General features: G+C 37.6%; 1 protein-coding gene across 1 annotated transcript; it reads right to left on the bottom strand.

Annotated features, from left to right (window-relative positions):
- Positions 1-12405: 12405 nt before the first annotated feature.
- On the bottom strand, positions 12406-13144 carry Naa11 (N-alpha-acetyltransferase 11, NatA catalytic subunit). Its single transcript, XM_042678310.1, has one exon. It carries the CDS (start codon positions 13117-13119, stop codon positions 12406-12408), a length of 714 nt encoding a protein of 237 aa, XP_042534244.1. The 5' UTR covers positions 13120-13144.
- Positions 13145-13864: the final 720 nt, after the last annotated feature.

A 13864-nucleotide genomic window follows, 5' to 3' on the forward strand; every position in this document is an offset into this window, starting at 1 on the left:
CCTATAGATAATAACTATTAAGCCATAATCCACCAGTCTTCCCTTCCCTCAAAAGCCTTAATGGCTTTTGGCTATGCCTCAGGCTGTTAACTACCAAACTAGTCATTAATGCTGGTCAAGATGATTTCTAGGAGATTAATAATCATTTATTTTGTTTAATAGACAAAGCACACTGTACTCTGCATAAAGGATAAAATAGCATTTTAGCTTTTTCATTTAAAAAGCAGAGAAAAACATACCAGGACCCTGTTGTATTATGGTATTTTCATATCATGTCCTATATTGTTTTAGTTGTGTTTCCAATGTAAAACCAGGGTTTTTATTTTTCATTGGTAACAATCATGCTTTCTAATTTTAAGTAAGTTCTTTGCTATCATATTTGGAGAAACACATCTTAGTAGAGATTTTATAGGATACTTTCTTGTGCCTTTTAATTTCACCTTTTGAGGAGGTATATGTTAGGAAAATAATTGGCTTAAAAATTTTTTTTTAAGGAAATGAAAATAAAAGTGCTTTACTATTACAATAAAACTGCATTGGAGTGCTATACTGGGGTATGAAATCAGGACCTCAATCACTTGAGCTACAACTTCAGCCCATTTTAAGTGTAGAATTCTTATTTTTAAATGGTAAAATCCTTGTCCCACCATTATTGATATTTAGAATTTTTATTTGCTCCATTATTCCTTATCTGAGAAGACTTCCTTTTCATTCCTCAATGTTTTGACTTCTTATTTCCCAGGCACATTCCAAGAGGACAAAGAAAAGAAAGGGGAGGGGACCAGGCAGCTGTAGAGAACCAGCCCTTCATCATTTTTAGCCTAAAATGATATTCAAATATAAAATCCTACATTGGAATGACAAAGCTTATTTAACTGTTTACTCACCAACTAAGAGTAGTTGAACCAAGATTTTTGTACACCTAATATTTCCTGGATACTGGTCTAGGTAATAAGCAAGTTGCTCTCGTTGAATCTCCAGAAACTCTACATTCCTTGCAGGAAATTCTGCAGTCATTCCAAATTTATGGATGTGGAAACTGAACTTAAAATATGGGAGAAGGAAGTAGATAAGACAGTTTAGGGCTTTAAACAGTGTTGCTGTTTCAAGACATTCCTTCATTTGCTCTTAGCTAGGCAGTGCCTCCTGCCTTTTTTCTTTTCTTTTTGTGGCCAGGTGTGGACCTGAACTCTGGTGGGCGCTGTCCTTCAGCTCTTCAGCTCAAGGTTAGTGCTCTACGACTCAAGCCACAGTGCTACTTCTGGTCTTTTCTGCTTATGTGGTGCAGAGGAATCAAACCCAGGGCCTCATACATGCAAGGCAAGCACTTTACCACTGAGCCATCTTCCCAGCCCCGCTTTCTGCCTTTCTTTGGAAAACTGTCCACTTTTTATTTCCTCTTCTTCTTTTTTCTTCCTCTTTCCCTCACCTTCCTCTCCCCTCTTCCTCCTCCTCCCCCCCTCTTCCTCTGTTCCTCTTCATCTTTTTTTTTTCTTCCTAAAACTGACCCAAATGTTTCCAAATCAGAATTATATTGACATTCCAAAATTTAAGCTATACAGTCTTTTTAACATTATTCTGTAAGTTCTTCCCTTTCTTCGTGCAAATAAAATTCCAGTCAATAATTTCCTAGTACCAGAGTTTGAAGCCTTAAACTAGATCAGCTTGGTTGCTCAGCTGGTGTTCTACCCCTTGATGCATGCTTCCAAGTGCTGCTTCTGGCTGGTTTGTAGACTCAGAATCTCGTGAACTTTTTTGCCAGGTTCTGAATCAAAACCCTCCAGAGTACCTAGCCTACATGACTAATCCATCACCGCCTGGCTTTAAAAATATCTATAATTTTGGGGGGTTAAGGATAACAGAATAGTCCATACAGATTGCATTAAAAATATCTTTGATCTTCTATTAGCTGATAATTTCCTCTGACATACTCTTCCTAATATATTTTTTAAAACTCCAAAATCAGATTCCTATCACCCACTGGAAAAAAAATGTTTTTATGGTACTCCATTTAGCCTACCAGTCTTTTGTGAAAGACTTGCCAGGATGTAGGCAATTATTTTAAAATCGTTAAAGCAGATGCCTCAGGGATAATGCTAGTGGTGACCTAGAGGGAATGGGTAACTAGTATGTAACAGCATCACTCATTCACTTAATGAAGTTAATGCAAAGATTAGACACAAAAGTTATGTTTTAGACTTTTAAAAAAGTCTATTTCCCTTCATGCCAAGTAAGGATATGAATTAAAATTTAATAAGTCAAATATTTTGAAATAAAAACAGATTTTTTACTTTTCAATAACATATAGTATGAGTGATTCTAAGTCCAACTCTGTATGTTCAGGCTCATTGTCCATACTTTCCTAAACTGATCTCCCTACCTACATCTCGGGAGTACTTTTCTCGCACTCCACAAAGGATAGGCCTACCTATCATCCAGTTATTTATTGCGTACTTGTTATAAAGTACAAAAATATTTAGGATGCCAAAGGAACAATTGGAAATCATTGGTTGTTTCCTAGAAGTTTCCTATATAACTTTTCAAAATTCTATGTGTGTGTGTGTGTGTGTGAGAGAGAGAGAGAGAGAGAGAGAGAGAGAGAGAGAGAGAGAGAGAGAGAGAGAGAGAGAGAGAGAGAGAGAGATTGTACTGGGGCTTGAACTCAGCCTCACAACTTTTTCACTCAAGGATGGTACTCTCCACACCCCCATTTCTAGCCTTTTGCATGTTAACTGGAGATGACTCTCATGGCTTTTCTGTCTTGGCTGGCTTCAAATTTCAGTCCTCAAATCTTAGCCTCCTTAGTTGCTAGGATGGATTGTAGGAGTATGCCTTCAGAACCTGGCTTTTATTTATTATTTATGTGATTTTTATTGTTTTTAAAAACATTTTGGTGGTACTTGGGCTTGAACTCCTAGCCTTTTGCTTAGTAGTTGGATGTCTACCACTTGAGCCAGGCCCCAGGTCAAAATTCCTAACATCAACACTAATTTTCCAGTTTTAACTTTTGTACTTGTTTTCAGGAATAAATCTTGGACCATAGTATTTAATAATATTGCTTATAGATGTAGTTAAAAAAAACTAGTCAGATATTTTCCCTAATAGCCCATGAAAAATTTTTGCTATGAAAACTTCAGTCACATTTGTGTGTGCCTATGTGTGTGAATCTCTATTAACCCAAACCAGGTGAATGGGAAACTGAGAATAATTTGATTAACATAAAAATTACATATGAAAGCTTACAATACAAAATATTTTTGTCAAGCAATCTTTTCTTTTTAAAAATAGAGCACTGATTTGTCCTATTTATAGGAATTGACCACCACCTTTCTATTTTACCCCTTAAAATACCTGTATATGTATATACCTGTCATTGCAGTGTTGTAATTATTGTTTTGAAATAATTGCTTTGAAGTAGTCAATTATTTTTTTCTGAACCAACAAGAGAGAAAATGTAAATGATCATTGTTATTTTGTATCAGCTTAAGTTTAGGAATAAAACCTGCAAGTAAAAATAAATGATAGCAGTAACATTACATGTCTTTTACAAAATGCAATACAATTTTCTTAAATTACCTTATTACACAATAATCCAGAGGGCATGGAAGTTTGTATTTTATTTCACAGGGAGAAAACTAATTTTCTCTAAGGAAAAAAATATGTAATTGCGTATATATATATATATATGTATATATATATATATGTATATATATATATATGTATATATATATATATATATGCAGTGATTGTGAAGTAACTTCATATGAACATCAGAGAAATTCCTGTGCCCACATAAACATTGTGCTTAAGCCTTTACAGGCGAGCGCTCTACCTCTTGAGCCATAGTGCCACTTTCAGTTTTCTGGTAGGTAGTTAATTGGAGATAAGAGTCTCACAAACTTTCCTGCCTGGGGTTGGCTTTGAACTGTGAATCTCAGATCTTAGCCTCCTGAGTAGCTAGGATTACAGGCATGAGCCACTGGTGCTTGGCTCAACAAAATCTTGAAAGATTTCAAAGCATGGGGGAAGGGGGTGGGGGGGGTAGAATGGGAAGGGATGGAAAGGGGAAACAAAGGAGGAGGCTACAATGCTTGATAAGAAATGTACTCATTATCTTGCCCATGTAATTGTAACTCCTCTGTACAGTATTTTCACAATAAAAAAAAATAGAAATTAAAAAAAAAAAGATTTCAAAGCAGCAGCATGCATGTCTAGGAAAGTCCATGAAGTACCTTTCTAAGTCACTTGATCTGTTCTACTGGATTTTGGCAGTGTTAATGAAAGTTCCAAGTCCAAATGGGCTACACGGAACAATAACACAGGAATGGAATGGTGGGCACTCCAGACTTGCTAGGTGTCTGGTTCCTAACAGGACCCTGCAGAACGTGACTGATTTATCCCAGGCAAAAAGTGAAATTTTTAGTCTGATTTGCATGCAAGTCTTCTTACTTTTCAAGTTGGTAGTGTACAAAACAAAGGCAAGTTGTGGTTGTTTGCTTGTCAGGTATGAGGGTGGGGGTAGTAAAGTTGGAAAGTAACTAACAAAAATTTCTAAAAATAACACAGGTATTATCACATTTATATAAAACATGTCCAATTATATATTGTAATTATATATTTGTATCAAATATTCAGTTATATAAAATTTTATTTTACAATAGCTTTGGGTTTATAGGAAATGAGCAAAGAGCAGAGTTCCTCTCTACCTGTATAGTCCTCTATACCTCCTTCATGCTTTGTTGTAACAGCTGAGCCCTTTGTGTCTTTTGAAATTAATCAGTTAAATGTGGAGAGCATTATCAATGGAAGGAGCTCCTTTTAATTTACCTTTATAAAAATCTCAATGACTTGTACTATGCAGTGATTTTCAAATGACTGTGCAAAGCAGTCACTTGGAGCTTGCTAAAAGAGTAAGTTTGGACTTTGTAAATCTGAGCTGGAGTCAAATAAAATGCATTTCCCAACAGAGCATCAAGGTGGTACTGATGCCGTAGATATGTTACTTTGAGAAACACTGGGCTAGCCATTCTTCTTGAATGGGCAGTTTCTCTTCCAAGGGTTTCATGTACCACCTCCATCCATGTATAGGCCTATAGCTCTTTAAAAAAAGAAAAGCATTTACAAATCCTGTCAAATGTTAGAATAAAGCCAATTTTAGCAACAAGAGTAATTTACCAATGCATAAAATAAATTCAGTGAGGGTTGGGAATGTGGCTTAGTGGTAGAGTGCTTGCCTAGCATGCATGAGCCCTGGGTTCAATTCCTTAGTACCACATAAACAGAAAATGCCATAAAGCTCTAGCCTGAAGCATAGATAGGCTCAGGGACAGAGCCCAGGCCCTGAGTTCAAAGTTCAGAACTTGGAATAAATAAAAAATAAATTCAGTGAAAAAAAGATAAATTAAAAAAATCATATACTAATCATGTTTTGAAGCGAGGAAAAATAGTACATTGAAGCATTGTAATGTGAAATATAATGTTGATCATTATGAATATACTTCATATACTATACATGTAAACATTTTTACTATATACATTTTGATATGCTTGGAACTTTTATTGAAATTATTAGGCCATAAACCTAATGTGACACAATTTCAAAGGCAAACAGGATTTATGTAAGTTTAAGAACATATTTAAAATTGGTATTTTGAATTATTTACATTCTAAATGAATCAACCTGTAGACCAGTCACAGGTTTCGTGGTGTATAGGGCCAGTGTTAGAGATGAGCTTCCAGACCCATAATAATATCAGCACTGTGTAGAACTAGTTAGAAGTGGACTCAAACCCACCCTTTACCTGCTAAAACAAAATCTCCATTTTTAACTGAATCCCAAGATGACTGACTTACATGTAAAATTTTGAAGTGCTTTCTTTAATGTTTTTTTTACTTCTAAAGCTTGACACTTTGGTCTTATTTCCACACAATTTCATTTCCTCCACCCTTCTACCCTCCCCATTACTTTCATTTTCTACACTCACTTCTTGCCTCTTGCTCTTATTTCTAAAAGAAAACCAAACAGACTCTAACCAGGCAACTCACACGCTTCATTATTTCTCTCTCAACCAAAGAAAACTTCATGTCTTAGTGGTTTATATCTCTGAACAAGTTACTGACAGACATTAAGTCTATAGTTTGTTGAAAGCTTCATGGAGTGTGGCTCATTCTCCATAAGTAGCCCATGGGTACTCAACATTAACCATTCCATATCCTTACTTCAAAGCCTTTCTTTGGTCTTTCCAGGATCATGCTTAAATAAAAAGCAGTCAATCTGTTCAGAAAACAAAACAACAACAAAAAACCCAAGGATCAAAAAACAGTAACACAAAGCAGAAAGACCCTATAATCTGCCTCATCTTAAAAAAAATGTTATTACAAAGAGCAGTTAGAGTCTCCCACAATTTCAGAGGTAGAAAAAAACTTGCTGTTACTGCTAAATCACCATTATTACCCTTGAACCACTTCCCTTGGGAACATTCTAATTTATGCCCAAAGCAATATTAGTAATTATTGTTTATTTACTCTCATTCTCTAAATAGGTATAGCCTCTAAATAGGTTGGCATCTGTAATTCTGTTGTCTTTTAGTAACATAAAACAGGATCCAATAGTTTTAGTAAATAGCACTGCAAAAGTCAGGTATCATTTCTTATTTTCCAACTGTTCCAATTCCTATTATCAAGTTTTAGTGACAGTCAATGTGCCTGGTGCTGGAGAGAAATCACTCAGGTAAGCTGAGGCTACTCCTTCTGTTTCTCCATCTGCTAAGCTGTTAACAGGAAGACATATTGACAAGGGCTCAAGGAAAACATGGAATATTTCATCAGTATGATTATGCTGCCCTGGAGACAGATGTTAGAAAGCTGTAATATTTAAAAATAAAGAGATAAACACATTCTTGGAGGGAAAGAATAAAATGGTTCCAGCAGTAAGGAAGAAAATTTAAAAGAAAAAAGGAAAAATGGCAAAACCTTCTTACTTGGAAAAAAAAAATCTCTGCTCAGCAATTTACCATTAGACAGACATTCTCAGAGTACACTAGAAAGATTTGTAAGAAGTACTTAGCAAGGCTGATTATGATTAGACAACAGACTTATCTCTTGTCATCAGATGGTTAATGTCAGGGCACAGACTTAAATCCATATCTATTAGTTTTCATAAAAATTAAACATGATATTATATATTTTGGTAACTCACATTCAGTGAACATAAAAACTAGTAAAAACATAAAAAGCTAGTGACTTCTTTAGCAGAGGTCAAAATACCTTAACTTCATCTATTTTTACTAAGGAAGAACTCTAAATGGAGATTATAGTTGAAGGTTAAATAAATATTTACAATTGACATATAGTTGTCATCTATTTTGTCAATACAAGTTTTTAAAGTAGCAGATTCTCCTTTGTGTTGAAGCTTTAGTACTCTTTTAAATAAAATGCAGAGTGGCAATAGAAGAGAAGGAACTTTGGCTTTGATTCTGATTTAGATTTAGTTTCGGGGTTCTGTCACTTATTTGCTTCATTTTCCTCATCTGTAAAACAAGGATAATAATAACTCCCTCACAGAGCTCACAAAAGGATTAAATGTAATATTAATAAACGTTATAGCATCACAAGTAAACACTATAGATAATAAATGGCAAGTTAGATCATAACACAAAAAAAGACACAAACAAGCAGATTTGATATTCCAATTTAATTCTACAAGTTCAACTATATAGCTGAAGCCCTTATTATCTTCTTCCACTGGAAAGGACAAAGAAAACCCTTCACACAAAAGGGGATTATAGGAAAAAGGGTAAGTCTCCAGAGAATTCAAGAAGAAATAGTAACTTCTACTATAGAAAAGAGGAGGAAGGGGGCATGAGGTCTAACTTGATGGTCCTGAATACCCTCCCCTCCTCAAGGATGGGAAACCTGGATAAAAATGGGAAAAGTTGGAAGCTGAGGAGCTTCAAGAGATTTCCCTGCTTCCTGTTTGGCATTCTAGAAGACAACCTTGTGGAATAAACACTATCCAACATGGGACTACTACAAACAGAATACAATGGCAGCATGGTGTGAGCAGGCCAAGTTCTGTCACAGCAGGCCTTAAGCATCCTTCGCTTTTGTACAGCAGGCTCTCACGTCCAGGTATTCCTTCATGATCCAATAGGGTGTGTAGAAGCTTGCTGTTGCAAGTTGAAAATGAGAAGCCATTCAGGTCACTGTGAGATGGCCCCAGAATAGACACTGCAGAGCAGATAAAGTAAGCCAGGGTTCAGGGTGCAGATGTGGCTGAGACCTGTGATGCTGTTGAGAAGCAAGGGAAAGTAACAAGTGAGCAAGGGAAGGCAAGAATCTCTGACAGATCTGTAAGAAGCAATAAAAGGTATCAGCCTAAGACGGGAGGTGTGACATAGCAGTAGAGCACTTGCCTAGCAAGGCTAAAGCCCTGAGTTCAAACCTCAGTATTTCATCCAAAAAGAAAGCGCTGTATGCTGTGTTCAGCGAATGACAGACTTCAGCAACAGATCAATGAGGCATGTAGGAACCAGTTTGAGCTGGCTATATTTCATGGAAGTTGGTGAACAGTCTGATGACAACAGGAAAGATCTATTGAATGCTGTGCTGCCTTCTCATCCTTGCCACAGAGACTTCTGAACATTTCCTGACACATCGAGGCCATTGCTGTGTTTAGGAGGAGTAGGGGATCCTCAAACACTGAGATTTGCTCTGAGCACCTATTCCAAACCTAAAGACACTGAGATAGTGTTGCTCGCTATCTTCAAATTCTATCATATGCTATTTCACTTGAAAGGAATTTCAATTTTTAAAAAAATGAATGGCCTGTACCTCAGAGAAAGATGCAGACTTCATTGTATACCTAAGAGACAAATAGCAGAAGAAAATCTGTATAAATCACTGTGTTTCAGTATTTGTTGATTTCAATTTCAAATGTTTCCTTTAGTTTGTCACTTAAAATTAATAGAAATAAATGTTCTAGCTTAGAATACAATAAAGATTGCTAAACCACAGTCTTCAAAAAAAAAAATGAATGGCCTTCATAACTCTTGATATGTTAGGTGTAATGTGTCAAGGTCTACAAGTCAGACTTTCTTTCTGTGAAACCTGGAAAGGAACTCACGTGTTATTATTATGTGCCTTTCCTTCATAATTCAAAGTACCCTAATTATATTAGGCAATAGGAGGTCAATGAATTAATACATGAATGAACCTATGAGAAAATTATGTATATAAGATACTTTCTGTTGATGCATATTTTAACTGCAAACAAAATAGTACTAATATACAAAAATATAAAAAGGAATTACTTTTCTGATCTATTCCTGTACATAGAAGTAATAAGTTAGAGGATTACTATTAGAGATCAGTTAAAAGGCATTTTTGTATAAAATTATTATTATAGAAAAGTCTGCTTGATAAGTTCCAATCAATAAACTTTAAAATAATATTTTCTCTAGAATAGTTTGTGAGGCATCCAGATGTTTTTCATAAAGATTCTCTTTGAAATATGAATTTACAGTCTTTTCTTTCTAAGCTTGTTAATTTTAAATTGTTTTATCAACAGATTTTCTTTTCTTTAATTTTTTGTCGATGGCAGAGCTTGAATTCAGGGTCTGGTGCAGTCCCTGAGCTGTGTTGCTCAAGGCTAGTGCTCTGCCACTTTGAGCACATCGTCACTTCCAACAGATTTTCTTGATGGTGGGGTTTGGAAGGTTGAGGAATATATATTAATTGTCAATATAATGAATACAGCAGAATGTTATGGCTTATTGAAAAAAATCCTATAATTGTATTATAAACTACACAAGAGAAACTGCAGTTATTTTCAGATGGCTTTTACTCTGGCTCTTTAGATCATTAGAGTCACAGAATTTTTAGTATTTAATTTTCCTTACCTCTACCACCATAATATATGTTAGATTTTATATATAGGCTCATACTCATAGAGGTCACAGACAGTGGCTTAGAGAGGGGAAAAACCCTGCTTTAATGTTTCCTTTGACAAAGCTGGTATTTCAGTCATCCTAAATGTATATCACACACAGATTAAAAGGTGGCATTATTAGAAATTTTAAATAATTCAACAAAATGGAATGAATCTGATATTTTAAAACACAATTTTTATCTCCTCCAAACCTCCTATTTATCTTCATAGAGCACAAATGTGTTTGAAATCTATGGTTTCTGGCATATCTGGGGTAAGGTTATACTAGGATTTTACCAGACCTGTCATTCTCTTAACTTTCCTCCATACTTCATGGTATCATTCCAGTTATAATTAGTTGTCTGGTAAAATTAAGAACAATCTATTTCAGTGAATGCTCATGTGAACATTTAACAACTTTTTGTTCAAATGACAGCTTAGCGACAGGAAGAATAAACCAGCGAGAGTCACTGATGGAACCTTAGTTCACTTAATATTGCCAGCTCAACGAAAATGCTAAGATTTCTATTTTTTTCTTCTTTGTTATTAATCATCAGGCACATATTTCTCATCAGATGAGCAGCAGTTTGATGGCGTTCCTGCCTCAACCAGCATGTTTTGAACTGACCTGTCTTCATTGCTATGGCTCCCTAGAAACTTTGCAGCCGATAATGTTGATTCAGCTGAATGCTTTGACATTCAGCTTGTCAGTGAAAGCTATTTTAAACCTAAAATGCACCTCCTTTCCAACACTGCAAACTGTTGCTGCTCATACACAAATTTCTATCATTTCATTACTGTACAGAATTTAAAAATTTGAAGTTACTATTATATGTGTGTATGCATGTATGTGTGTACACACATATGTGCACACACACATACACACACCATTACTGGGGCTTGAGTTCAGAGCCTGGGCATTATCCCTTAGCTTGTTTTGCTTAAGACTGGTAATCTAATACTTGAGCCATAGTTCCATTTCTGGCTTTTTGGTGGATAACTGGAAGTAAGAGACTCATGGACTTTTCTGACTGGGCTAGCTTTGAACCTGGATCCTCAGCTATCAACTTCTTGAGCTAGGATTATAGATGTGAGTCCACTAGCACCTGGCTATTATTACTTAATATTAAGGGCATATCTACAGATTATTAAAAAAGTGCTTAGCACTTTACAGCAACCTTCATAATTGTGTACTCTATCTGAGAGTGCCCCTCTGTTCTCCAAACTGTCTAACATCCCATTCTCTCTGTAACTGTTTCCTTATTATAAAATGCAGTCATATCATGAGTACTAAATGAAAAACACCTGGGCAGTGCTTAGAAAGGAACTGTAACACAGTAAATCCTACAAGGTTAGGAGTATTTTTTTATTACATTCCTTAGATGAAGACAACAACTACCATTATTTAAGTTTTTATCTGTAAAGGATAAAGACTTTTCATAATATGATGACATCATTTATTATTCCTAAAAGTCATTAGCAATTCCTTAAAAGAGGTCATGTTCAGAATGTCTCACACTTGGTTTGTGTGAATTAGGGTTCAAGCAGTATTTTCAATAGTTGAGTATGGTTGATATTCTCTCAATAATGTGTGTTTGAAGAAAATGTTTTCCTCCTTTTATTTATTGAAGGAAACAGGTCACCAATTCTGTAGAAATTTCCTCATTATGGATTTGGTTCATTACATAGTGTAATTCAACAAGTCCCTTTGATTTTTCTGTAAAAATAGTGTTTAGATCTCACACACAAATATCTTTCTTTTGGCAAGCATAAATATGTCATAGGTAATACTGTGAACTTTCTACTGCATTAGAGGACAAATGATATTTGTCTTTACTTTTACTGATGTTAAAAGATTGATGGTTAACTTAAAGTGTTTTCAGTTTGACCCATCATTACAAAATGTGCCAAACTTTCACCTAATAGTATTAACTAATGGTGACTGCTGGTTAAATGTATTATTTCATGTAGAGCTGCAAAATGGTGACTTTATAATTCCATCATCCTTATTTATTTATTGGTCATGGGGCTTGAACTCTGGGCCTGGGCACAGTCCCTCAGCTCTTCAGCTGAAGGCTAGGGCTTTACCACTTGAGCCACAGCGCCACTTCCTCATCCTCATTTATTAACTGGAATTTTGTAACAATGAAATTTCTATCAGCAACTGCAAGGTTACCCTGAAATAAAACCCATAGCATAAAAGCAGGATATATGCTGTTTCTTACACTGAGTTTAATCTACTACCAGTCTTGGAGTTAGTGTCCTATTAACTTCCAGTAGTGATCAATGAGTCTCCCTTTCCTTTCTCACAAGATCACCATGTCAAGGTCACCAAGTGGTTTCGACTCTGGGATATTGGCAGGACTAGAAAAGGGTGGGATAAGAAGGGACTGGGCTGGCCAAGGCATGGGGCAAAGATTCAGGATAGGGAAGAATGGTCAAAAGGGTCAGAAAAGAGAGAATACCTCAAGCAGGCTCTAGGAGGTGGAATCCAAGTCTTCTGAGGTGTCCTGGACATCAGTGCTTGAGGACCGGCTAGGTGCCTTGGTGTCACTGCCACTATCAGCAGTATCAGCAGCAGCAGCAGCAGCAGCAGCAGCAGCAGGATTCTCCTGCTGACAGGCCTCTTTGGAACCAGGAAGCATGCTGCCCAGGGTGTCTTGGTTCTCTCTGGATCCCAGCACCACAAACCCGCCCTTCTCCTTCAGCTCTCGTCTCAGCTCATCAGCCATCTGCGAGAGATCCCGCTTCATGGCATAAGCATCTTCCCCATCTGCATAGTACTTGGGTTCCACCTCACTAACCTGAAAGTTGAGGGTGTTGGAATAGAGGTGCAAGGCCGCCCGGTTGCTCTTCCTGACGTGCAGGGACACGTACTTGGCGCTAAAGTTCTCGATCATGGCCCGGGAGGCCTGGTCCATAAGCTTCTGGGCCAGGCCGAGGCGCCGGTGCGAGCGCTTCACTGCCAGCGAGGTGATGTGTCCGTGGGGGACATCATCGGGGTCCTCCTCCATTTTGGCCAGGACGTAGCCCACGATCTTGCCGTGCTCGTCTTCGGCGATGTAGGAGAGCTGCGGCCAGGAGAGGCCGTGGTAGAAGTAGTACTTCATCTGATAGTTCTCGGGGAGGCACAGGAGGTTGCAGTGTTGCATGTTCATCAGGTCATCCGGCCGAGCATTGCGGATGTTCATGATGGCGGCGGGTGGAAAGCCTGTGTCAGACGGTGGAGAGCTAGGAAGAGATGGTCGTCGAGCGGAGCGAGGAAGCCGGTTTGCCTCTGGGGGAATCGAGTCCGGGAGGCCCAAGCCGCTCAGCTGAAAGGTGAGGACGCCAGGAGGGTGGCTGGCGGGAAGGCCGGGTGGCCAGAAGGCGGAAGAGGCGGGGCTCTGCCGCACTTCCGGGAGGGCGCTGGGTTCCAGCCAATAAGATCTTTACTTGCTGGGCTTGTGCGCACCCTGGTGTGGGGGCGGGAAAGAGGAGTTGCTTTTATGAACACTTTGGTTTTAAACGCTGCACGCAGCTAACTGCATTCATCATGGTGTTGTTGGGTTGAGGTGTAACTTTGCAAGCTGAATACACCTGGATACATCTATGCAAGGAGAACAAATGTATATAGCCAGAATTTACATGAAGAATCAGAACATTGCCTGCAGCCTAGAAGTCCCCTTCCAGAACCCTTCACCTCTGCCATCCATTTTATACAAATGGGAATCATAGTGCAACCATTCTTTTGTGTCTTTCCCCCGCCCCCATCATCGTTTCAGCCATTTAGTTGAAAGTTCTCCATATTTGACATTTGATTGCCCTAAATACATCACAATTTATTTCTTCTGTTGTTGGCCAGTTCAGGAATAATGTGATCAGCATGGCCAAATAATATTGTGGAATATGTATTATTGACATAAATGCCTATTTACCTGGATCACAGATTAGAAT

This window comes from Dipodomys spectabilis, unplaced genomic scaffold (assembly GCF_019054845.1).
Source record: "Dipodomys spectabilis isolate Male_0828 unplaced genomic scaffold, ASM1905484v1 ptg000043l, whole genome shotgun sequence".
Classification (NCBI taxonomy): Eukaryota; Metazoa; Chordata; class Mammalia; order Rodentia; family Heteromyidae; genus Dipodomys; species Dipodomys spectabilis.